This window comes from Hypanus sabinus, chromosome 1 (genome assembly GCF_030144855.1).
Source record: "Hypanus sabinus isolate sHypSab1 chromosome 1, sHypSab1.hap1, whole genome shotgun sequence".
In the NCBI taxonomy this organism is placed as follows: domain Eukaryota; kingdom Metazoa; phylum Chordata; class Chondrichthyes; order Myliobatiformes; family Dasyatidae; genus Hypanus; species Hypanus sabinus.
The window spans coordinates 201,368,434-201,393,766 of NC_082706.1; the positions used below are offsets into that span (position 1 = coordinate 201,368,434).

The 25,333-nt window shown below is 46.8% G+C and overlaps 1 protein-coding gene across 2 annotated transcripts in view; it reads left to right on the forward strand.

Annotated features, from left to right (window-relative positions):
* The window catches only part of LOC132385208 (collectin-10-like), a 133,323-nt gene that overhangs the window by 97,976 nt on the left and 10,014 nt on the right, over positions 1 to 25,333 (forward strand). For both annotated transcript variants that reach the window (XM_059957170.1, XM_059957250.1), the window contains exon 6: positions 16,166 to 16,261. In XM_059957170.1, the coding sequence (XP_059813153.1) occupies positions 16,166 to 16,261 (96 nt within the window). The remainder of the gene's footprint in view (positions 1 to 16,165; positions 16,262 to 25,333) is intronic.

Below are 25,333 nucleotides of genomic sequence, written 5' to 3' on the forward strand. Positions count from 1 at the left end.
GATGGAGAGTGTGCAGCTCAACATGGAGCAGGACAACAGTGATGGGGAGTGTGCAGCTCAACATGGAGCTGGACAACAGTGATGGGGAGTGTGCTGGTCAACATGGAGCTGGACAACAGTGATGGAGAGTGTGCTGGTCAACATGGAGCTGTACAACAGTAACGGAGAGTGTGATAGTCAAAATGACGCTGGCCAGCAGGTAAGGAGAGTGTGCTTGTCAAAATGGAGCTGGACAACAGTGACGGAGATTGTGCTGGTCAACATGGATCTGGCCAGCAGTTCAGAAGAGTGTGCTGGTCAACATGGTGCAGGACAACAGTGACAGAGAGTGTGCTGGTCCATATGGATCTGGCCAGCAGTTAAGGGGAGTGTGCTGGTCATCATGGAGCTGGCCATCAGATAAGGAGAATGTGCTGGTCAACATGGAGCTGGCCAGCAGTTAAGGAGAGTGTGCTGGTCAACATGGAGCTGGCCAGCAGTTAAGGAGAGTGTGCTGGTCAACATGGAGCGGGACAACAGTGACAGAGAGTGTGATGGTCAACATGGAGCTGGACGACAGTGACGGAGAGTGTGCCGGTCAACATGGGGTGGACAACAGTGACGGAGAGTGTGCTAGTCAACATGGAGCTGGACAGCAGTGACGCAGAGTGTGCTGGTCAACATGGAGCTGGACGACAATGGTGGAGAGTGTGCTGGTCAACATGGAGCTGGACAACAGTGACGGAGAGTGTGATGGTCAACATGGGGCTGGACGACAATGGTGGAGAGTGTGCTGGTCAACATGGAGCTGGACAACAGTGATGGAGAGTGTGCTGGTCAACATGGAGCTGTCCAGCAGTTAAGGAGAGTGTGCTGGTCAACATGGAGCTGGACAACAGTAACGGAGAGTGTGATGGTCAACATGGATCTGGCCAGCAGTTAAGGAGAGTGTGCTGGTCAACATGGAGCTGGACAACAGTGACGGAGAGTGTGATGGTCAACATGGGGCTGGACGACAATGACGGAGAGTGTGCTGGTCAACATGGGGTGGACAACAGTGACGGAGAGTGTGCTGGTCAACATGGAGCTGGACAACAGTGATGGAGAGTGTGCTGCTCAACATGGAGCTGGACAACAGTAACGGAGAGTGTGATAGTCAACATGAAGCTGGCCAGCAGGTAAGGAGAGTGTGCTGGTCAACATGGAGCTGGGCAGCAGTTAAGGATTGTATGCTTGTCAACATGGAGCTGGACAACAGTGACGGAGATTGTGCTGGTCAACATGGATCTGGCCAGCAGTTCAGGAGAGTGTGCTGGTCAACATGGAGCGGGACAACAGTGTCGGAGAGTGTGCTGGTCAACATGGAGCTGGCCAGCAGTTAAGGAGAGTGTGCTGGTCAACATGGAGAGGGGCAACAGTGACGGAGAGTGTGATGATCAAAATGGAGCTGGACAACAGTGATGGAGAGTGTGCTGGTCAACATGGAGTGGGACAACAGTGATGGAGAGTGTGATGGTCTACATGGAGCGGGACAACAGTTAAGGAGAGTGTGCTGATCAACATGGAACTGGCCAGCAGTTAAGGAGAGTGTGCTGGTCAACATGGAGCGGGACAACAGTGACAGAGAGTGTGATGGTCAACATGGAGCTGGACGACAGTGACGGAGATTGTGCCGGTCAACATGGGGCTGGACAACTGTGACGGAGTGTGCGCTAGTCAACATGGAGCTGGAAAGCAGTGACGGAGAGTGTGCTGGTCAACGTGGAGCTGGACGACAGTGACGGAGAGTGTGATGGTCAACATGGAGCGTGACAACAGTGACGGAGAGTGTGATGGTCAACATGGAGCTGGACAACTGTTAAGGAGAGTGTGCTGGTCAACATGGAGCTGGACAACAGTGACGGAGAGTGTGCTGGTCAACATGGAGCGTGACAACAGTGATGGAGAGTGTGATGGTCAACATGGAGCTGGACAACAGTAACTGAGAGTGTGATGGTCAACATGGAGCTGGACAACTGTTAAGGAGAGTGTGCTGGTCAACATGGAGCTGGCCAGCAGTTAGGGAGAGTGTGCTGGTCAACATGGAGCTGGACAACAGTGACGGAGAGTGTGATGGTCAACATGGAGCTGGACGACAGTGACGGAGAGTGTGCCGGTCAACATGGGGCTGGACAACAGTGACGGAGTGTGCGCTAGTCAACATGGAGCTGGAAAGCAGTGACGGAGAGTGTGCTGGTCAACATGGAGCTGGACAACAGTGATGGAGAGTGTGCTGGTCAACATGGAGCGGGACAACAGTGACGGAGAGTGTGATGGTCAACATGGGGCTGGACGACAATGACGGAGAGTGTGCTGGTCAACATGGAGCTGGACAACAGTGACGGAGAGTGTGCTGGTCAACATGGAGCTGGGCAACAGTGATGGAGAGTGTGCTGGTCAACATGGATCTGGCCAGCAGTTAAGGAGAGTGTGCTGGTCAACATGGAGCTGTCCAGCAGTTAAGGAGAGTGTGCTGGTCAACATAGAGCTGGACAACAGTAATGGAGAGTGTGCTGGTCAACGTGGAGCTGGACGACAGTGACGGAGAGTGTGATGGTCAACATGGAGCGTGACAACAGTGACGGAGAGTGTGATGGTCAACATGGAGCTGGACAACTGTTAAGGAGAGTGTGCTGGTCAACATGGAGCTGGACAACAGTGACGGAGAGTGTGCTGGTCAACATGGAGCGTGACAACAGTGATGGAGAGTGTGATGGTCAACATGGAGCTGGACAACAGTAACTGAGAGTGTGATGGTCAACATGGAGCTGGACAACTGTTAAGGAGAGTGTGCTGGTCAACATGGAGCTGGCCAGCAGTTAGGGAGAGTGTGCTGGTCAACATGGAGCTGGACAACAGTGACGGAGAGTGTGATGGTCAACATGGAGCTGGACAACAGTAACTGAGAGTGTGATGGTCAACATGGAGCTGGACAACTGTTAAGGAGAGTGTGCTGGTCAACATGGAGCTGGCCAGCAGTTAGTGAGAGTGTGCTGGTCAACATGGAGCGGGACAACAGTGTTGGAGAGTGTGATGGTCAACATGGTGCTGGACAACAGTGATGGAGAGTGTGCTGGTCAACATGGAGTGGGACAACAGTGATGGAGAGTGTGATGGTCTACATGGAGCGGGACAACAGTTAAGGAGAGTGTGCTGATCAACATGGAGCTGGCCAGCAGTTAAGGAGAGTGTGCTGGTCAACATGGAGCTGGCCAGCAGTTAAGGAGAGTGTGCTGGTCAACATGGAGCGGGACAACAATGACAGAGAGTGTGATGGTCAACATGGAGCTGGACGACAGTGACGGAGAGTGTGCCGGTCAACATGGGGCTGGACAACAGTGACGGAGAGTGCGATGGTCAACATGGGGCTGGACAACAATGACGGAGAGTGTGCTGGTCAACATGGAGCTGGACAACAGTGACGGAGAGTGTGCTGGTCAACATGGAGCTGGCCAACAGTGATGGAGAGTGTGCTCGTCAACATGGAGCTGTCCAGCAGTTAAGGAGAGTGTGCTGGTCAACATGGAGCTGGACAACAGTAACGGAGAGTGTGCTGGTCAACGTGGAGCTGGACGACAGTGAAGGAGAGTGTGCTGGTCAACATGGAGCGTGACAACAGTGATGGAGAGTGTGATGGTCAACATGGAGCTGGACAACAGTAACTGAGAGTGTGATGGTCAACATGGAGCTGCACAACAGTTAAGGAGACTGTGCTGGTCAACATGGAGCTGGCCAGCAGTTAAGGAGACTGTGCTGGTCAACATGGAGCTGGCCAGCAGTTAAGGAGAGTGTGCTTGTCAACATGGAGCTGGACAACAGTGACGGAGAGTGTGCAGCTCAACATGGAGCAGGACAACAGTGATGGAGAGTGTGCTGGTCAACATGGAGCTGGACAACAGTGATGGGGAGTGTGCAGCTCAACATGGAGCTGGACAACAGTGATGGAGAGTGTGCTGGTCAACATGGAGCTGAACAACAGTAACGGAGAGTGTGATAGTCAAAATGACGCTGGCCAGCAGGTAAGGAGAGTGTGCTTGTCAACATGGAGCTGGACAACAGTGACGGAGATTGTGCTGGTCAACATGGATCTGGCCAGCAGTTCAGAAGAGTGTGCTGGTCAACATGGAGCAGGACAACAGAGACAGAGAGTGTGCTGGTCCATATGGATCTGGCCAGCAGTTAAGGGGAGTGTGCTGGTCATCATGGAGCTGGCCATCAGATAAGGAGAATGTGCTGGTCAACATGGAGCTGGCCAGCAGTTAAGGAGAGTGTGCTGGTCAACATGGAGCTGGCCAGCAGTTAAGGAGAGTGTGCTGGTCAACATGGAGCGGGACAACAGTGACAGAGAGTGTGATGGTCAACATGGAGCTGGACGACAGTGACGGAGAGTGTGCCGGTCAACATGGGGCTGGACAACAGTGACGGAGAGTGTGCTAGTCAACATGGAGCTGGACAGCAGTGACGCAGAGTGTGCTGGTCAACATGGAGCTGGACAACAGTGATGGAGAGTGTGCTGGTCAACATGGGGCTGGACGACAATGGCGGAGAGTGTGCTGGTCAACATGGAGCTGGACAACAGTGACGGAGAGTGTGCTGGTCAACATGGAGCTGGACAACAGTGATGGAGAGTGTGCTGGTCAACATGGAGCTGTCCAGCAGTTAAGGAGAGTGTGCTGGTCAACATGGAGCTGGACAACAGTGACGGAGAGTGTGCAGCTCAACATGTAGCTGGACAACAGTGATGGAGAGTGTGCTGGTCAACATGGAGCTGGACAACAGTAACGGAGAGTGTGATAGTCAACATGAAGCTGGCCAGCAGGTAAGGAGAGTGTGCTGGTCAACATGGAGCTGGGCAGCAGTTAAGGATTGTATGCTTGTCAACATGGAGCTGGACAACAGTGACGGAGATTGTGCTGGTCAACATGGATCTGGCCAGCAGTTCAGGAGAGTGTGCTGGTCAACATGGAGCGGGACAACAGTGTCGGAGAGTGTGATGGTCAACATGGAGCTGGCCAGCAGTTAAGGAGAGTGTGCTGGTCAACATGGAGAGGGGCAACAGTGACGGAGAGTGTGATGATCAAAATGGAGCTGGACAACAGTGATGGAGAGTGTGCTGGTCAACATAGAGTGGGACAACAGTGATGGAGAGTGTGATGGTCTACATGGAGCGGGACAACAGTTAAGGAGAGTGTGCTGATCAACATGGAGCTGGCCAGCAGTTAAGGAGAATGTGCTGGTCAACATGGAGCGGGACAACAGTGACAGAGAGTGTGATGGTCAACATGGAGCTGGACGACAGTGACGGAGAGTGTGCCGGTCAACATGGGGCTGGACAACAGTGACAGAGTGTGCGCTAGTCAACATGGAGCTGGAAAGCAGTGACGGAGAGTGTGCTGGTCAACATGGAGCTGGACAACAGTGATGGAGAGTGTGCTGGTCAACATGGAGCGGGACAACAGTGACGGAGAGTGTGATGGTCAACATGGGGCTGGACGACAATGACGGAGAGTGTGCTGGTCAACATGGAGCTGGACAACAGTGACGGAGAGTGTGCTGGTCAACATGGAGCTGGACAACAGTGATGGAGAGTGTGCTGGTCAACATGGATCTGGCCAGCAGTTAAGGAGAGTGTGCTGGTCAACATGGAGCTGTCCAGCAGTTAAGGAGAGTGTGCTGGTCAACATAGAGCTGGACAACAGTAATGGAGAGTGTGCTGGACAACGTGGAGCTGGACGACAGTGACGGAGAGTGTGATGGTCAACATGGAGCGTGACAACAGTGACGGAGAGTGTGATGGTCAACATGGAGCTGGACAACTGTTAAGGAGAGTGTGCTGGTCAACATGGAGCTGGACAACAGTGACGGAGAGTGTGCTGGTCAACATGGAGCGTGACAACAGTGATGGAGAGTGTGATGGTCAACATGGAGCTGGACAACAGTAACTGAGAGTGTGATGGTCAACATGGAGCTGGACAACTGTTAAGGAGAGTGTGCTGGTCAACATGGAGCTGGCCAGCAGTTAGGGAGAGTGTGCTGGTCAACATGGAGCTGGACAACAGTGACGGAGAGTGTGATGGTCAACATGGAGCTGGACGACAGGGACGGAGAGTGTGCCGGTCAACATGGAGTGGGACAACAGTGACAGTGAGTGGGCTAGTCAACATGGAGCTGGCCAGCAGTTAAGGAGAGTGTGCTGGTCAACATGGAGCTGGACAACAGTGACGGAGAGTGTGATGGTGAACATGGGGCTGGACGACAATGACGGAGAGTGTGCTGGTCAACATGGAGCGGGACAACAGTGATGGAGAGTGTGATGGTCAACATGGGGCTGGACGACAATGATGGAGATTGTGCTGGTCAACATGGAGCTGGCCAGCAGTTAAGGAGAGTGTGCTGGTCAACATCGAGCGGGACAACATTGATAGAGAGTGTGATGGTCAACCTGGAGCTGGCCAGCAGTTAAGGAGAGTGTGCTTGTCAACATGGAGCTGGACGACCGTGACAGAGAGTGTGCTGGTCAACATGGAGCTGGCCAGCAGTTAAGGAGAGTGTGCTGGTCAACATGGAGCTGGCCAGCAGTTAAGGGTTTGTGCTGGTCAACATGGAGCTGGCCAGCATTTAAGGAGAGTGTGCTGGACAACATGGAGCTGGACAACAGTGACGGAGTGTGTGATGGTCAACATGGAGCTGGAGAACTGTGACGGAGAGTGTGCCGGTCAACATGGAGTGGGACAACAGTGACAGTGAGTGTGCTAGTCAACATGGAGCTGGCCAGCAGTTAAGGAAAGTGTGCAGCTCAACATGGAGCTGGACAACAGTGATGGAGAGTGTGATAGTCAACATGAAGCTGTCCAGCAGTTAAGGAGAGTGTGCTGGTCAACATGGAGCTGAGCAGCAGTTAAGGTTCGTGCGCTGGTCAACATGGAGCTGGACAACAGTGACGGAGAGTGTGCTGGTCAACATGGGGCTGGACGACAATTACGGAGTTTGTGCTGGTCAACATGGAGCTGGACAACAGTGTCGGAGAGTGTGATGGTCAACATGGAGCTGGCCAGCAGTTAAGGAGAGTGTGCTGGTTAACATGGAGCGGGGCAACAGTGACGGAGATTGTGATGATCAAAATGGAGCTGGACAACTGTGATGGAGAGTGTGCTGGTCAACATGGAGTGGGACAACAGTGATGGAGAGTGTGCTGGTCAACATGGAGCGGGACAACAGTGACGGAGAGTGTGATGGTCAACATGGGGCTGGACGACAATGATGGTGATTGTGCTGGTCAACATGGAGCTGGCCAGCAGTTAAGGAGAGTGTGCTGGTCAACATGGAGCGGGACAACAGTGATGGAGAGTGTGATGGTCAACCTGGAGCTGGCCAGCAGTTAAGGAGAGTGTGCTTGTCAACATGGAGCTGGACAACAGTGATGGAGAGTGTGCTTGTCAACATGGAGCTGGACGACCGTGACAGAGAGTGTGCTGGTCAACATGGAGCTGGCCAGCCGTTAAGGAGAGTGTGCTGGACAACATGGAGGTGGACAACAGTGACGGAGAGTGTGCTGGTCAACATGGAGCTGGCCAGCAGTTAGGGAGAGTGTGCTGGTCAACATGGAGCTGGACAACAGTGACGGAGATTGTGCTGGTCAACATGGAGCTGGCCAGCAGTTAAGGAGAGTGTGCTGGTCAACATGGAGCGGGACAACAGTGATGGAGAGTGTGATGGTCAACCTGGAGCTGGCCAGCAGTTAAGGAGAGTGTGCTTGTCAACATGGAGCTGGACAACAGTGATGGAGAGTGTGCTTGTCAACATGGAGCTGGACGACCGTGACAGAGAGTGTGCTGGTCAACATGGAGCTGGCCAGCAGGTAAGGAGAGTGTGCTGGTCAACATGGAGCTGAACAACAGTGATGGAGAGTGTGCTGGTCAACATGGAGCTGGACAACAGTAACAGAGAGTGTGCTGGTCAACATGGAGCGGGACAACAGTGACGGAGAGTGTGCTGGTCAACATGGAGCGGGACAACAGTGATGGAGAGTGTGCTGGTCAACATGGAGTTGGACAACAGTGATGGAGAGTGTGCTGGCCAACATGGAGCTGGACAACAGTAACGGAGAGTGTGCTTGTCAACATGGAGCTGGCCAGCAGTTAAGGAGAGTGTGCTGGTCAACATGGGGCGGGACAACAGTGACGGAGACTGTGATGGTCAACTGTGTCAGAATCTATGTTGCATGATCATATTCTCAAACAAAAGTGACAGACTTGCCTAGGACCTATTCACTGTCCTATCAGCAACCTAGTCAGCAATTTTGGTCCTTCATGTCCAAGAATGGTTATGGTTTTGTATTGTCTGTCATGTCAGATTTGTTTTTTTGTAGGTTTCTTTTCCAGTAGATAGTACAGTACAGCACAGGAAATGGCCAATTGGCCCACAATGTTGTGCTGAAGCAAATAAATTAGTAATGAAGTGATCAACTGAAGTAATCTTTTAGCCTACATGATGTCCATGTCCTTCGAATTTCCCCACGTTCCTGTGCCTTTCTCAATGTCTCTTAAAAAGTCCTAATGTATCTGTCACTACCCCAGGCAGTGCATTTCAAGTAGTGTAAAAAACCAGTCCCTCACATCCGTTTTGAATGTACCCTCTGTTATCTTAAATACGGTGTTCCCAGCCTGGGATCCACGGAACCCTTGGTTAATGGTGGGGGTCCATGGTATAAAAAAGGTTGGGGACCCCTGCCTTAAATGCATGTTCTGTGGTATTAGACAATACAACCCTGGGGAAAGGATACTGCCTGCCGATTCTATCCATGCCTCTCATAATCCTATAAACCTTTAGTGTATCTCCAGCCAGCCTCCAATGCTCCAGAGAAAACAGCCCAAGTTCATCCAAGCTCTAAACCAGGCAGCATCCTGGTAAACCTCTTCTGCACCCTCTCCAAAGTGTAAGCTTGAAATATTGAACTGAAACAGCTTGTATTATCACTCGGAAAGACAGCTGGACTAATACATCTGAGTCTGTACCATAATATAACAATTCTACATGACAATTTGGTTAAAACAGACCATCTGTATCGTTAACCTGTACTGCATTCAAACTAGGTATCCTCTCAGTGTTCTGTAAAACTGCCATTACTGATGTATTAAATATGAATAATTTAAATTTAATTTCAGATATGTTTATCACATATCACATCAAAGCATACAGTGAAATGTGCTAACAACCAACACAGCCTAGGGATGTGCTGGGGCAGCCCTTAAGTGTTGTCACAAATTTCAGTGCCAACATAGCCATCACCCAAAAGTGGGACTTCCCAGTGGCCAAACATTTTAATTCCTATTCCCATTCCCGTTCCCATTCTGATATGTTGGTCCATGGCCTCCTCTTGTGCCGCAATGGACCCAGCCTTGAGGTGGAGGAGTAACATCTCATATTCCTATCGATGTACCTGTGTACTGTTGTTAATGTACCTGCCTCGGCCACTTCCTCTGGCAGCTCGCTCCGTATAGGTACCACCCTCTGTGTGAAAGTGTTGTCCCTCAGGTTCTCAATAAAACTTTCCCCTCGTCTTAAAGCTGAACCCTCTTCTTCTTCTTTCCCCCACCCTGGGGAAAAGACTGTTTCTATGCGCCTCATGATTTTGTACCGCTCTAGAAGGTCACCCCTCTGCCTCCTGTGCTCCAAGGAATGAAGTCCTACATTTCCCAACCTCTCTCCATAGCCTAGTCCCTTGAGTCCTGACAATAGCCTTGTAAATATTTTCCGAGCTCTCTCCAGCTCCAAGGCATCTTTTCTGTGCAGGCAGACCACAACTAAGCATAATACTTGTTTCCATAGATGCTGCCAAGCCTGCTGAGTTCCTGCAGCATTTTGTGTGTGATTTCCAGCATCTGCAGATTTTCTCTTGTTTGTGATAATACTCTGTGTTTGGCCTTACCAATATCTTGCAACAAACATCCCAACTGCTATACGAAGCGGCCTGACTGATGAAGGCCACCATGCCAAAAGCTTTCTAGTGACGTCTATAATCTCAAGCCGAAGCACAGACCTGCGGCTGAGATCCTCTAGCAGTCTGCATTTTGAACATACTGTAAAACGTTGACCATAGAACAGTACATCCCCTTCGGCCCACAATGTTGCACAGACCTTTTAACCTACTCTAAGATCAATCTAATCCCTTTTGGAAAACCTTCATTTTTCTAGCATCCATAAGAGATTTTTAAATGCCACTAATTAATCTGCCTCCCCTGGCAGGGTGTCCCGTGCACCTACTATTCTTTGTAAAGAACTTATCTCTGACATGCCCCCGTATACTTTTCTCCAATTGCCTTATTATGCCACATCATATTAGCTGTTTCTTCCCTGGCAAAAAAGACTTGGCTATCCACTCGATCAATGCCCCTTATTGTCTTCTACACATCTATCGAGTCACCTCTCTTTCTTCCCTTTTCCAAATTCCAGCCTCTACGGTCTCTTGTATTCGCTCCTCGATCTTTCCTGCTGTCAATCTGCAACCCACTCCCTCACCACCATCTCACCACATTTGTCTCCACAACTAAATATCTCCAGCATCCGCAGTCTCGTGTCTTCAAATTCAAGACAAACAGCAGGGTTCCTCACAGAAAGAATAATCAAAATAATGATGGTATTTAGAAAGGAGCAGTGAAAGGGTTACTACAGAGTCTTTTAAAAAGTAAACCTCTGCCATAGATGTTCTCAAACCCAGCTATGAAAGGAGAAGGGCTAGACATGTGGCTAGCAAGCCCATCCTGTAAAAACCCAGAACAACAGAAACTCCAAAGGCCTCAGCCCCAGGAAAGGAAGGATACAGCAAGAAGATGGGAAAACTTGAAAGGCTGGCCCAGGACAGAGGACTGTGGTGAGCTACTGTTTGCAGCCGATGCCCCGGTAGGGGTGATGAGCTTAAGAAGAAGACAATGGATGGGAGATCACTTCGTTGAGCACCTTTACTCTGCCTGCCAACAGGCAGGATTTCCCCAGAGACCATCCATTGTACTTCTACTTCCAATTCTTATTCTGACATTCTGACACTCCTCTAGTGTCACAATGAGGCCACCATCAGGTTGGAGGAGCAACACCTCAAATTCCATCTGGATAACCTCCAACTTGATGGCATGAACATCCATTGCTCAAATTTCTATTAGTTTCTCTCCCCCTTTTTCAATTCCCCAGTTTGGCTCCCCTGTTACTCCTTCTGTTCTCCACACTCACCCATTAAATCCTTCCCTTTCTCCCATGGTCCACTCTCCTCTCCTATCAGATTCCTTCCTTCTTCAGCTCTTTACCTCTTCCACCTATCACCTTTAGTTTCTCACTTCCTCCCCTCTCCCCACATACCCACCTGGTTTCACCAATCACTGGTAAACTTGTACGCTGTCAGCTCCTCCCACCTTCTGTGCCATTCCCTTCTAGACTAGATGAAGGCTCTTGGCCTGAAACATCAACTGTCTATTCCCATCCATAGATAGCTGCCTGACTCACAGAGTTCCTCCAGTATTTTGCGAGTTGTTCACAATGGACGGAGTGAACTTCCATACAGATAGTCTAGTAATGTAATTGACTTAACGGTATTTAAGTATCAATTAATCAACAAAGGCAGTTTTACCATGACAACTTTCAGTTTCATTTTACAACATAAGAACATAAGAAATAGGAGCAGGAGTAGGCCATCCGGCCCATCAAGCCTGCCCCGCCATTCAATAAGATGATGGCTGATCTGTCCGTAAACTCAGCTCCCTCTACCTGCCTTTCCCCCATAACCCTTAATTCCCCTAATATGTAAAAATCTATCTAACTGTTTCTTAAATATATTTAGTGAAGAAGCCTCAACTGCTTCCCTGGGCAGAGAATCCACAGATTCTTCAGTCTCTGGGAAAAACAGTTTCTCCTCATCTCCGTCCTAAATCTTCTCCCCTGAATCTTGAGGCAATGTCCCCTAGTTCTAGTCTCAACTAACATTGGAAAAAACTTTTCTACTTCTAGCTTATCTATCCCTTTCAAAATTTTGTATGTGTCTGTAAGATCCCCTCTCATTCTTCTGAACTCCAGAGGGTATAGTCCCAGGTGACTCATTCTCTCCTCATATGTTAACCTCTTCATGCCTGGAATCAACCTGGTAAACCTCCTCTGCACTGCCTCCAAAGCCAGTATATCCTTCCTCAAATATGGAGACTGGAACTGCACACAGTACTCCAGGTGCGGCCTTACCAAGTACCCTGTATAGTTGCAGCATGACCTCCCTGCTCTTGAATTCAATCCCTCTAGCAATGAAAGTCAACATTCCGTTTGCTTTCTTAATAACCTGTTGTACCTGCAAGCCGACTTCTTGCGATTCATGAACAAGCACTCCCAAGTCCCTCTGCACAACAGCATGCTGCAATCTTTCACCATTTAAATAATAATCTGCTCTTCTATTATTCCTTCCAAAGTGGATGATCTCGCATTTACCAACGTTGTATTCCATCTGCTAGACCTTGGCCCACTCACTTAACCTATCTATATCCCTCTGCAGACTCTCCACATCCTCTGTACAATTTGCTTTTCCATTCAGTTTAGTGTCATCAGCGAATTTTGCTACGCTACACTCAGTCCCCTCTTCCAATCATCAATGTAAATGGTAAACAGCTGCAGGCCCAGCACTGACCCCTGCGGCACCCCACTCACCACCGACTGACAACCGGAGAAACACCCATTTATACCAACTCTCTGCCTTCTATTGGTTAACCAATCCACTATCCATGCCAATACACTTCCTCCGACTCCATGCATCCATGCCTTATTTATAAGTCTCTTGTTTTAACTGGTTTTGACCGGTTTTATTTCAGAAAGAACATTGAGGACTATTATTATGCGTGACAACTACTATTTAGTCTTAGGTTGCAATTTAAGCATCCAGAGGAAGTTCACAAAAATGATCCCAGGAATGAAAGGGTTAATGTATGAAGAGCATTTGATGGCTCTGGACCTGTACTCACTGGAGTTTAGAAGAATGATGGGGAATCTCATTGAAACTTATCAAATATTGAAAGGAACACTCCTGATGAAGGATTCTGGCTCGAAACGTCGACTGCGCTTCTTTGTATAGATGCTGCCTGGCCTGCTGCATTCCACCAGCATTGTGGGTGTGTTGCTTGAATTTCCAGCATCTGCAGATTTCTTCGTGTTTGCGTTTTCAAATATTGAAAGACCTAGGTAGAGTGGATGTGGACAGGATGTTTCCTACAGTGGCAGAGTCTAGGACCAGAGGGCCCAGTCTCAGAATACAGAGACATTCATTTGAAACAGAGATGAGGAGAAACTTCTTAAGCCAGAGGGTAGTGAATTTGAGGAGTTCATAGACACAGACAGCTGTTAGTTCTAAGTAATTGAGTATATTTAAAGCAAAGGTTGAAAGATGGCACTAGGGAAGTCAGGCGACAGCTTACTGGAAGTTCAAAAGGAAAGAAACGCGACTCAAAACCAGCTCCATAGCAAAGAAAGCCCATCAGCATCTCTACTTTCTGCGAAGGCTGAGGAACGTCCATCTCCCACCCCCCCATCCTCATCACATTCTACAGGGGTTGTATTGAGAGCATCCTGAGCAGCTGCATCACTGCCTGGTTCGGAAATTGCACCATCTCAGATTGCAAAACCCTGCAGCGGATAGTGAGGTCAGCTGAGAAGATCATCGGGGTCTGTCTTCTCACCATTACGGACACTTACACTACACGCTGCATCCGCAAAGCAAACAGCATTAAGAAAGGACCCCACACTCCCTTCATACAATCTCTTCTCCTTTCTGTCATCTGGGAAAAGGCACCAAAGCATTCAGGCTCTCATGACCAGACTGTGTAACAGTTTCTTCCCACAATCTATCAGAATCGTCAATACCCAGAGCCTGGACTGATACCTTTCTGCCTTGTTGTCTTGTTTATTATTTATTGTAATGCCTGCACTGTTTTGTGCACTTTATGCAGTCCTGGGTAGGTCTGTAGTCTAGTGTGGTTTTTTTCTGTGTTGGTTTTTATGTAGTTCAGTCTAGTTTTTGTACTGTGTCATGTAACACCATAGTCCTGAAAAAAACGTTGTCTCGTTTTTACTATGCACTGTACCAGCAGTTATGGTCGAAATGACAATAAAAAGTGACTCGACTTGACTTTAATAACACTTTTTCTGGGGTAAACTGTTGGTGGAATCAAAGAAGAGGTGAGCGAAATCTGGGGTTGAGCCGTGCAGATGCAACGTTAAGTCAGAACGTGGCATGTTCGAGAAGAGTGGTCAGGACGAATTTGAGGCATGGTGGAGACGGATGCAGAGTTCCAGATGGAGTTGGAGCTAGCAAATTAGAGAGGAGTTTCGGAGCCTGTCCGCCTAAACCAGCGGCGAGTTTGAATCACTGAGCTGATTTGTAAAGGTCTGCAGTGCTGAAACTGCTCCCAGCTCCCAGCTCCATGTTGGTGATTTGCCCCACTGTGTGATGAACTCAGACTGAGGAAATGGGCCTACTCCAGCTGTTCAAGGTCTTTGGACTCAATTTGGTTCTGAATACTGTTGCTTGCCTTTATTTGCATGCTTTGTGTTTTTTCTCTCTGCACATTGGGTGTTGATCTTTTTTTTTAATTGGGCTCGTTTGAGTTCCTTGATTTATGGCTGCCTATAAGCAAATGAATCTCAAGGTTGCAAAATGTATATATAGTTTGATAATAAATGTACTTTGAATCCTTTGGATTTTGAACTTTTGAAAGGTTCCTGAATAGTAATGGCGTCAAACGTCATGAAGAGAAGGCAGAAGAATGAGTTTGAGTGGAATAATAAATCAGTCATGAAGGAATGATGGAGAAGATCTGATGAACTGAAAAGCCTAATTGTGTTCCTATGTCTTATGTGTTCCTATTTCCCCTGGGAGGGGAAATGAAATGTTTGGGCACTGATGCATCAACCATAATTTAAGCCAAAGTTTTAATATCCACGCATAAGATTATGTGTCACAACAACAAGCTTGCTCTCAGTCCCAGTAAGACCAGGAAATTGATTGTTGCCTTCAGCAAGAGAAGGTCAGGGGAAAACATAACATCAATGGAGCAAGGGTGAGCAGTTTAAAATTCCTGGATGTCAACAGCTCTGAAGATCTATCCAGGACCCCAAGTGTTGATGCAATTACAAAGAGGGGATAGAAACACAAAATGCTGGCAGAACTCAGCAGGCCAGACAGCATCTATGGGAGGAGGCAGTGGCGACATTTCAGGCTGAAACCCTTCATCACCCTCCTGAAATGTCGAAACGTCGTCACTACCTGCTGCTGTCTGGCCTGCTGAGTTCTGCCAGCACTTTGTGTTTTTATTTATTTCCAGATTCACTCGTGTACAAAGCTGCTATACTTATTCGGAAGCTTGAAGTAATTTGGCACATCACCAAAGACTCCAGCAAATGCCAATGGATGTGCGTTGGAGAACTCTCTAATGACTTTCATCACCATCTGGTCTGCAGGCGGCTCTGCACGGGTTCGGGAAAAGCTGCAGAAAGTAGTGAACTCAGCCAGTTCCATCATGGGCACTAGCCCCCCCAACACCTTCAAAAGCTGATGCCTCAAAAAGATAGCATCCATCACTAAGGACTTCTACCACTCAGGAGAATCCCTCTATTCATTACTGGTGTTGGAGAGGAGATACAGGAGCAAAAAGATACACACTCTATGTTTCAGTAATGGCTTCTTGCCCTGCCGTCAGATTCCTGAATGGGCAATGAGCCAACACTACCTCACTATTTTTGCTCTCTTTTATTTAACTACTTATTTTTTGAAGAGTCATTGTCATAGAAAGGTAGAGCATAGAAATTGGCTATTCGCCCCATCTAGTCTGTGCCAAACCTCTCCCCTCGACCTGGACCACAGCCCACCATATCCTGTGATCCATGTGCTGATCCAAACTTCTGTTAAACATTGAAAATCGAGCTCGCATGCACCTCATGTGCTGGCAGCTCTTTCCACAGTCTCACAGCCCTCTGAGGGAAGAGCCTTCCACTTAATATATAATACATATTTATTTTTATTGTAACATAGAATTTTTATGTACTACAATGTGCTGTAGCCACAGAGCAACAAATTACATGACATTTGTCAGTGATTCTAATTCACTCTTGTGTTCTGCTGCATTGACAGGCCACTCCTGTGATTGTGGAAGATACCGGAAAATTGTAGGCCAAATGGATATCAACATAGTTCGACTGAATAACACAATGCGCTTTGTAAAAAATGGTATGTAACATAAGATATCAACTTAACACACATCTTTTCTAAATATCAAATATTGTGAATTCTAGGTAGAGTGGACAGGGAGAGAATGTTTCCAATGGTGGGAGAGTCTAGGACCAAAGGTCACAACCTCAGAATAGAAGGATATCTATTTAGAACAGGGATGACAAGGGAATTCTTTAGCCAGAGGGTGGTGGGTCTGTGGAATTCATTGCTATAGTGGAGCACAAGTTATTGGCTACACGTAAAACGGAAGTTGACTGCTTCTTGTTAGTAATGGTATCAAATGTTACAGGGACTTACTTACTACCTGTTACACCTCAGGCTTTTAGGGCAGCAATGAAGGTCCTCCATCCCAGTCTGTATAGAAGGTTTCTTCATTGCTGTTTCTTTACAATAGGTTTTTGACCAGTCAGGGTTGTTAGCCTCGAGGTGAACCCCTGAACCTGGAGGACAGATGCACCACTCTTAGTCTGGTCTCTACGCGTTGACCTTTTTAACATGGGCAACCCTACCAGGATCCAAAGCATAATGTCCTGACTCCAACCAACCTAGCTCTCCAGGTCACTGAGCCACACAAGCTTCCAAATCCTACAACAAGGTTGTGGTCTTCTTGGAGGAAATGTTTGGGGGAGAATGCAGGAAAATGAGGTTAAGAGGGATAATAAGTTATCTATGATGGAATGGTGGAACAGACTCAATGAGCCAAATGGCCTAATACTGCTCCTATGTCTTATGGTCTAATAAGATGGATTCATTGAAATAATCATTTACATTTCACACCCGATGATAATATTTATTTGTATCTTCACAGAATTCTTCATGTCATTGATCTAAAAGTAGTGTAGTATTTTTTTTTGCAAATCAGCTAAGTAAAGAATGGATCTGGAGTGGATTGCCTGAAAATGTAAGGGTCGCATTTGATAGTTTATTTTAAAAAGAACTTGTAAACAATTGGAAACTTGTAAGGAAGGAAGAGATGATCAAAAGAGCTAGTAGAAGCATGGAGGAGCAAATGGTCCCTCCTGTGCTACACGTATCTCTGACTCCAACAGCTTCAGATGCAACTTCAAAGTTCAAAATAAATTTATTATCAAAGTAGATATATGTCACTATATGCAACCCTGAGATTAGTTCTGTGTTTAAACTCTATAAATTCATAGAATAATAACCATAACAGAATCAATGAAAGACTGCACTAATTTGGGCATTTGGCCAATATACAAAAGGTAACAAACTGTGCAATTACAAAAATAAATAAATAATAATAATGAATAAATAAGCAATAAATATTGAGAACATAAGATGAAGAATCCTTGAAAGTGAGCCCATAGTTTGTGGGAACAGTTCACTGTTGAGGTGAGTGAAGTTATCCCCCTTGGTTCAAGAGCCTGATGGGTGAGGGGTAATAACTGATCCTGAACCTGGTGGTGTGAGTCCTAAGGCTCCTGTATCTTCTTCCTGATGGCAGCAGTGAGAAGAGAGCATGTCCTTGTGTTGGGGATCTCTGATGATGGACACTGCTTTCTGGTGACTGTATTTCATGTAGATGTGATCAATGGTTAGGAGGGATTTACCCATGACAACCTACAACACAATCTTTAAAATACATAATTCTCATTTTATTTCATATTTCCCTACTACAAAGAAGATGTGATTCCAGACCAATGGCCTCTGCTGGCTCACCCGCAGACCCGGGGAAATTTACAATGGCCAAATAAACCTACCAAGTGCGCCACCTGGCAATATAGCAGTTAGAACAATTGCATTACAGTGCCAGGCAACACGGCTGCAGTGTAGTGTGTATGGGTCAGACGAAGGCTGAAGGGTTTGGGTCCGAGAGCAGCGAATGACCTGAGGTTTAGATGATTTAAGTGCTGGGCCAGATTGAAAAAGGTCAGGTCTGAGGTGAGGAGTGGGCTGGTTCAGCTTGCTGCTCCACGAGATTTATTTGCTCTGAACTGAACTGAGACTGTGGCCTGCCACTAACTGGCCCCTGAATCAGCTGCAGTGGTGACTGGCTTTGTGGCTGTGGACTTACTCTTGTGAACCTCAGTTGCTTGCTTTTATTGTTTGCATGATGTGTTTTTTTCCTGCACATTGAGTGGTTAGCAATCTTTTTGTAGTGGGTTCAATTGGGTTTCTTTATTTTGTGGCTACCTGTAGGGAGACAATTCTCCCTACAGTATGTATAGTATACATACTTCGATCATAAATGTACATAGAAGTTTTTGAACTTTGGATACCGATTGGGGTTCAGTTCCTGCTGTCTGTAAGGAGTTTGCACATTCTCCCCTTAACTGCCTGGATTTCCTTTGGGTGCTCCAGTTTCCTCACATATTCCAAAGATGTACGGGTTAGTAGGTTAATTGATCACATTGACACATGCAGGCTGGCTGGGCTCGAAGGGTCTGTTAATGTTCGCAGTCAGCCACTGAGCGGACAAGGTCATTGTTGGCTCGTGCCGCGTCGTATTCTCTTTACATCCTCCCTCTGGGCAGGCACTGCAGTTGGAATTAATGTTGCTTTTCCAAGTTGCATTGCACATTCACAACTAGAGGCTGCCTCACATCTCCAGTGATCTGGGTTCGATCCTGACCTCTGGGTAACACCAGTTTATATTTTCTCCTTGGGTTTCCTCTGGGCACTTCGGTTGCCTCCCAAATGTCAAGGTTGCAAAGATCATCTTGGCTTGTCACATGTGTATTAAAACATTGAAACATCCAGTTAAATGCGTTATTTGCAACTAATCAAATCGGTGAGGAGGGTGCTGGGGGCAGCCAGCAAGTGCCGTCACTCCATTCTATCTCCTGCAATCTCGGAATAGCAGGCCCTTCAGCCCATCTCTCAATGTTGACCGTGGTGCCCACATAGCTAATCTCATCTACCAGCGCTTTATCCATAACCTTCTGTGGTTCAATTTGAATGCTATTTGCTTACTTTCACTGTTTGCACAATTTGGTTTTTTTTCTTCTGTTCTTTAGGTTTCATGCAGATACCATCTCAGATGTTATAGGGGTCTCTGCCTTCTCAACCCTCTCAGGTCGTCCATTCCCAACTTCTGCCACTGTCTGGGTGAAAATATCCCTCCTTGAAGCCTCTTAACCTTTAACCCTATGCCCTCTGGTTACAGATCCCCACAGACTGAGTGGGCTTCCTCCAGGTTCTCCAGTTCCCTCCCACAGTCCAAAAATGTATGGAATTGTAGGCTAATTGGTCACATGGGTGCAGTTGGTCAGCACGGGTTCATTGGGCCAGAATGGCCTATTACGGTGTTGTAATTACTTATTTATTTAGAGATATGGCACAGAACAGACCCTTGGAGCCATACAGGTCACATCACCCAGCAACTCAGCTATTTAACACTAGCCTAATCACAGGACAATTTACAATGACCAATTCACCTACCAGCTGGTCTATGGATTGTGGGAGGAAACCCATGCAGTCACTGGGATCCTTACAGAAGGCGCCAGAATTGAACTCTGAACTCTGGCTGTAGTAGGGTCACGCTAACCACTATGTTACTGTGATGCAGTCTCTAAATAAATAAAACACAGAAATAAATAAATAAACCGAGACATTCCATCCACACAACAGGCTAGTGAAATTCCTTCATAATCTCTCATGAGCAATCACATCCCTTCCACACTCCAGCCATGAAAGCTGCACATAATATTTCAGATAAGGCCTCATACATGCTGCTCTTATATTCAACTCTCTAGCTAATAAAGGGTAGTATCTTGTTTTTTACCCTGTGTTGCAATCTTCAGGGTTCTTTGCAGTTGCACACTAAACTCCCAACAACACACACAAAATGCTGGTGGAACACAGCAGGCCAGGCAGCATCTATAGGGAGAAGCACTGTCGACGTTTCGGGCCGAGACCCTTCGTCAGGACTAAATGAAAGGAAAGATAGTAAGAGATTTGAAAGTAGTGGGGGGAGGGGGAAATGCGAATAATTATTATTCGATAATAAGTATACTTTGAATATTGTGTGAGTAGTGAGGTTCTCTTGGATTCTCTTAGACTCTCTCTCCTGAATGTTTGCTGTGGCTTTTATAAAAGATGTCTATATTCCCAAGTTACAGCTCTGGTGTGACTCAGTTTTAGTCAACTTTCGTCAGACCACACCTAGAATATCATGAGCAGTTGTGGGTCCCATATCTAAGGAAATATGTGCTGGGGACAAAGAGGGTCCAGAAGAGGTTTACAAGAAAGATCCTAGGAATAAATGTAAATATATTAGCAGCGTTTGATGGCTTTGGACCTGTACTCACTGGAGTCCTGAAGAATGAGGATGGATCTGATTCAATGTTGAAAGGCCTAGATAGAGTGGATGTGGAGAGGATGTTCCCAAAAGTGGGAGAGTCTAGGACCAGAGGCCACAGCTTCGGGAAACAAGGATGTTCCTTTAGAACAAAGGCGAGGAGGAATTTCTTTAGCTTGAGGGTGGTGAATCTGTGCAATTCATTGCCAGAGACAATTCTTTGGGTATATTTAAAGCGGAGGTTGATAGGTTCTTCATTTGTAAGAGTGTCAAATGTTATGGGGTGAAGGCAGGAGAATGAGGTTAAGAGAGAAAACAAATCAGCCATGATGGAATGGCAGAGCAGCCTAGATAAGCCGAATAGCCTAGTTCAGCTTCTAGGTCTTATGGCTCCATTATCATACTGTCAGAATGGGCACCAGAGACCGGTAGAGGCCAAGAGACAGGCCAAAGAGAATGGCAGAGACCAAGAGACAGGCCAAAGAGACCGGCAGAGGCCAAGACAGGCCAAAGAGACTGGGAGAGGCCAAGAGACAGGCCAAAGAGACTGGGAGAGGTTAAGAGACAGGCCAAAGAGACCGGCAGAGACCAAGAGACAGGCCAAAGAGACTGGGAGAGGCCAAGAGACAGGCCAAAGGGACTGGGAGAGGCCGAGACAGGCCAAAGAGACTGGGAGAGGCCAAGAGACTGAGAGAGGACAGGAAGAGCCAAGAAGAAGCATCATAACCAAGGATTTTCTGAGATGGAGGGGAGAGGAATACCAGGTAGCATGGTAGAGTAGAAGGTAGCGGAATGCTTTACCGCACCAGCAAATGGTGTACATTCTCCCCATGACCATGGAGGTTTCCTGCGTTTGCTCTGGTTCCCCCTCCCACTTACATTCCAAAGACATCTGGTTAGTAAGTTCTGGGCATGCTGTGCTGGTGCCAGAAGAACAGTGACGCTTTTACGGGCCGGCCCCAGCACAATCTTTGGACTGACACAAATGGTGCACTTCACTGGATGTTTCAAGTTCAAGTTCAACTTCAAATTTATTGTCATTCAACGATTGGAAAAGTGTCCATTTCAAGTAAAGTCAAGTCACTTTTATTGTCATTTCGACCACAACTGCTATGTACAGTACATAGTAAAAACCAGACAACGTTTTTCAGGACCATGGTGTTACATGACACAGTACAAAAACTAGACTGAACTACGTAAAAAACAACACAGAAAACAACTACACTAGTCTACAGACCTACGCAGGACTGCATAAAGTGCACAAAACAGTGCAGGCATTATAATAAATAATAAACAGGACAATAGGGCAGTAAGGTGTCAGTCCAGGCTCTGGGTATTGAGGAATCTGATAGCTTGGGGGAAGAAACATTTTGGCTGACGCCTGGCAGTTCAGTGTTTGCTCATGTTTTTTTCTTAATTCAATTACTGACAGCACACGAAGAACTTCCCATTCAGATATTTACTACGAGGGGTGATTGATAAGTTCGTGGCCTAAGGTAGAAGGAGTCAATTTTAGAAAAACTAGCCCATTTATTTTCAACACAGTCCCCTCCTACATATACACACTTAGTCTAGCAGTCATGGAGTGTACAGATCCCTTCTTTGTAGAAGTTGGCGTCTTGGACCTCCAGAAGAGGTCCACAGCATGGAGTGATTGATAAGTCATCCTTAGGTAGAAGGGGGTGAGTTATACGGCTGTCGTTACATGAACGTGCAGTTCAACTCTTTGAGTGATTGTGCAGAAAGTTTGAAGCTAATAACTCATCTCCAGGATTACGTAGCTATGGAAATTTCTGTCATCAATTCATCCTTATCCACCTTTTGGACTAATTTCAACACTTGGTGTGGCACTAAGCAGTTCCAACTTCTGCTGGATATGAGATAAGGTGGCAAAGAAATAACAATGGGTAACAAACACAGGAAGTTGGAAGGTCAGGGCGTATCTATGGAGAGGAATACACAGTCAGTATTTTGGACTGAGTCCTGATGAATGATAACCTGCTGAATTCCTCCAGCGTGTTACGTATATAAATACCTAATTTCTTTATTTCTTCAGTATAATTTGAAAACAATTACGTATATTTTCCCCTTAAAGGTTAGGCAGTTTATTGACTCAAGCATGTACTATCAGATTTGCTAAAGTTCCTCTTCACAGTATTGCTTCATTGTTTTTCTCTGGAATCAGCTATTTAAAAATAAGTGAAAATCAGCCCAGTTATAAGCAAACCAACGAGAAAATCAATACCAAAAATTAAGATAATTCTCAGAATTTAGAAGGTATCTTTATTTTATTTGGTGGGGTTTGCAAATTACGCCGGAGTTTTGCAACCATTGAAGTCAGACCACTTGGTCTTATCTGTGGATCATTTTACCTCAATAACAATGTGGAGGAGGCTGCCTCCGGTGCTCCCACAGCGACCTCCTCTATATTGATGAGACCTGTCGTAAATTTGGGGACTGCTTCATCAGCACTTCCGTTCCTGCCACCAAAGGCAGAGCTTTATAATTTTTGAAAAACGTTTTATTTCACCTTCCCATTCTTCTTCTGACGTGTGGTCTATGGTCCCTTTTTGGGCCAAGATCAGGCCACCCTCAGGATGGAGGAGCAACACCTTATATTCCATCTGGGTAGCCTCCATCCTGATGGTATGAATATCAGTTTCTCTTTCCAGTTAAAAAGCATCCTTCCCCCTTCCTCTGTTTCTCACTTTGTCCTCTTACCTCTTCTCACTTGCATACCACCTCCCCCTGGGTCCCCTCCTCTGTCCCTTTTTCCTGTAGTCCACTCTCCTCTCCTATCAGATTCCTTCTTCTCCAGCCCTTTGCCTTTCCCACCCGCCTGGCTTCACCTGTCACCTTCTCGCTGTCCTCCTCCCCCTCCCCATACTTTTTTTATTCTGGTATCTTCCCCCTCCTTTTCCTGGGAGCAAACTATTGCCATTTCAGATTAAGACCCTTCAGCAGTTGTGATGAAGAGTCTCGAACCAAACCATCTATTATTAATTCCTCATCAAAGACGCTGCCTGACTGGCTGAGTTCAACCAGCGTTTTGTATGTGTTACTCTGGATTTCCAGCATCTGCAGATTTCCTCATGCTAACAATTTTCTAATGCTTATTTCCTGGTGCCTGGCAATTCATTGCTCAATTCTGGAGAAGTAACTTGTTTGGTTCATGGGAGCCACTGTTCAAGATAATGAGCGTGGCATCTGGGACAGGGTGAGTCATCATCAAGCCATGAGAACAATAGTCAAGGGGAAAGCTCAGGGAAAGACCAATATGGTTTGCTGCAGCTGGTAGTGATCAAGGTCAAGGCCAATACTTAGGGAGTGGCTGAGAGAGTCCAAAGGTTCTAGAGAAGCCAAGAAGCTAGGATTTTCCGAGATGGAGGGCAGAGATCGTGAAAGGGGCTGAGATGAAAGCGAGAGAATCTTAGATAAGGGATTCCTGGCAGGAGTTTGTATGTTCTCCCTGTGGCTGCACGGGTTTCATTCAGGTCCACTGGTCTCCTCCCACATTCTGAAGACATACGGGTTAGTAGTTTAATTGGTCACATGGCTGTAACTCGGCGGTGAGGGCTGGAAAGGCCTGTTACTGTTCTACACCTCTAAATAAAAAACATAAGGCAGGAGTGCAGGAGGATGAGAGGCGAGTAGATAGAAATGGCTTGAGAAAATGGACAGTAAGGTAGTGCCTGTTTCCCAGGGTGGCAATGGCTAACACCAGAAGACATCTTTTGCAGATAAGTAGAGGATGTCAGAAGTAAGTATTTTACACAGAGGATAACTGTTGATACTGAAACATTAGGGATATTTAAGAGATTCTTAGATAGGTACATGTATGAAAGAAAAATGGAGGGCCATGGGCCGTGTGGGAGAGATGGATTACATTGGTAATGGAGTAGGTTAAAAGGCTAGCACAACATCATGGGCTGAAGGGCCTTCACTGTGTAATTATGTTCTATGTGTAACAAGCTGGGTAAGATTTTTTACTGCTATGCAGTTCTGAAAGAGCAGTCTGTTCTATTTTTAGCATGTTTGGGTTTGAGTTAAGGATAAGAGGCTACGTTGTTCAATTTAGGAATATAGTGTCATTCAGTCAGGATGGTGGAACTGGGAGAACTTTCTCGAGAATGCTGGATGGAGAGGTTTTTATGATGGACACTGCTGTGGGTCGAGGTCTTTTCGGGGTGGGAGCTGAGAGAAGACAGGATGGGTTGTTTGTGCAGATGAAAATAGCTTCAAAGAGGAAGCACTGACACTCCCATAGGGGAGCCCATTTGTCCGAGATGGATTTCAAGCGCACGGTGGTGTGTGCTTTTATGCAGACCATGGGTCCAGCACACGAGTTAAAGACAACTTCAAGATGAGCTCCAACTTCCGTGCACGTTTTAACAGTAATGGGTCCTTTCTACTTTTTTTTTCTTTTCTTTTTCCTACTAACTCTCTAAATAAGCTGTAATTTGTAAATATGCTTTCTTTAAAATTGTACATGCAGTAGTGTGTAATCCAGCAGTGTAAAATCCTTTCAGGTCCCTGAAGAGTTCAAAACTTGAAATCTGGAATAAACACAAGACATTCAGCAGATAGTGGAGATCTTGAGCAACACACACAAAACACTGGGGGAACTCAGCAGGTCAGGCATTGAGGTCAGCAATCGCACAGAGCAGGCTTGAGTGCTCAGGTCATTCCAAGTTCCCGGTTTCAGTGGAAACCAAGACATACCGATCCTAGATATATAGAGTATGCGAAAGGTGATTTTCTCAGAACTGGGTCCAGTGGCTGTCAGCAAGGTGCTAACGAGCTGTATC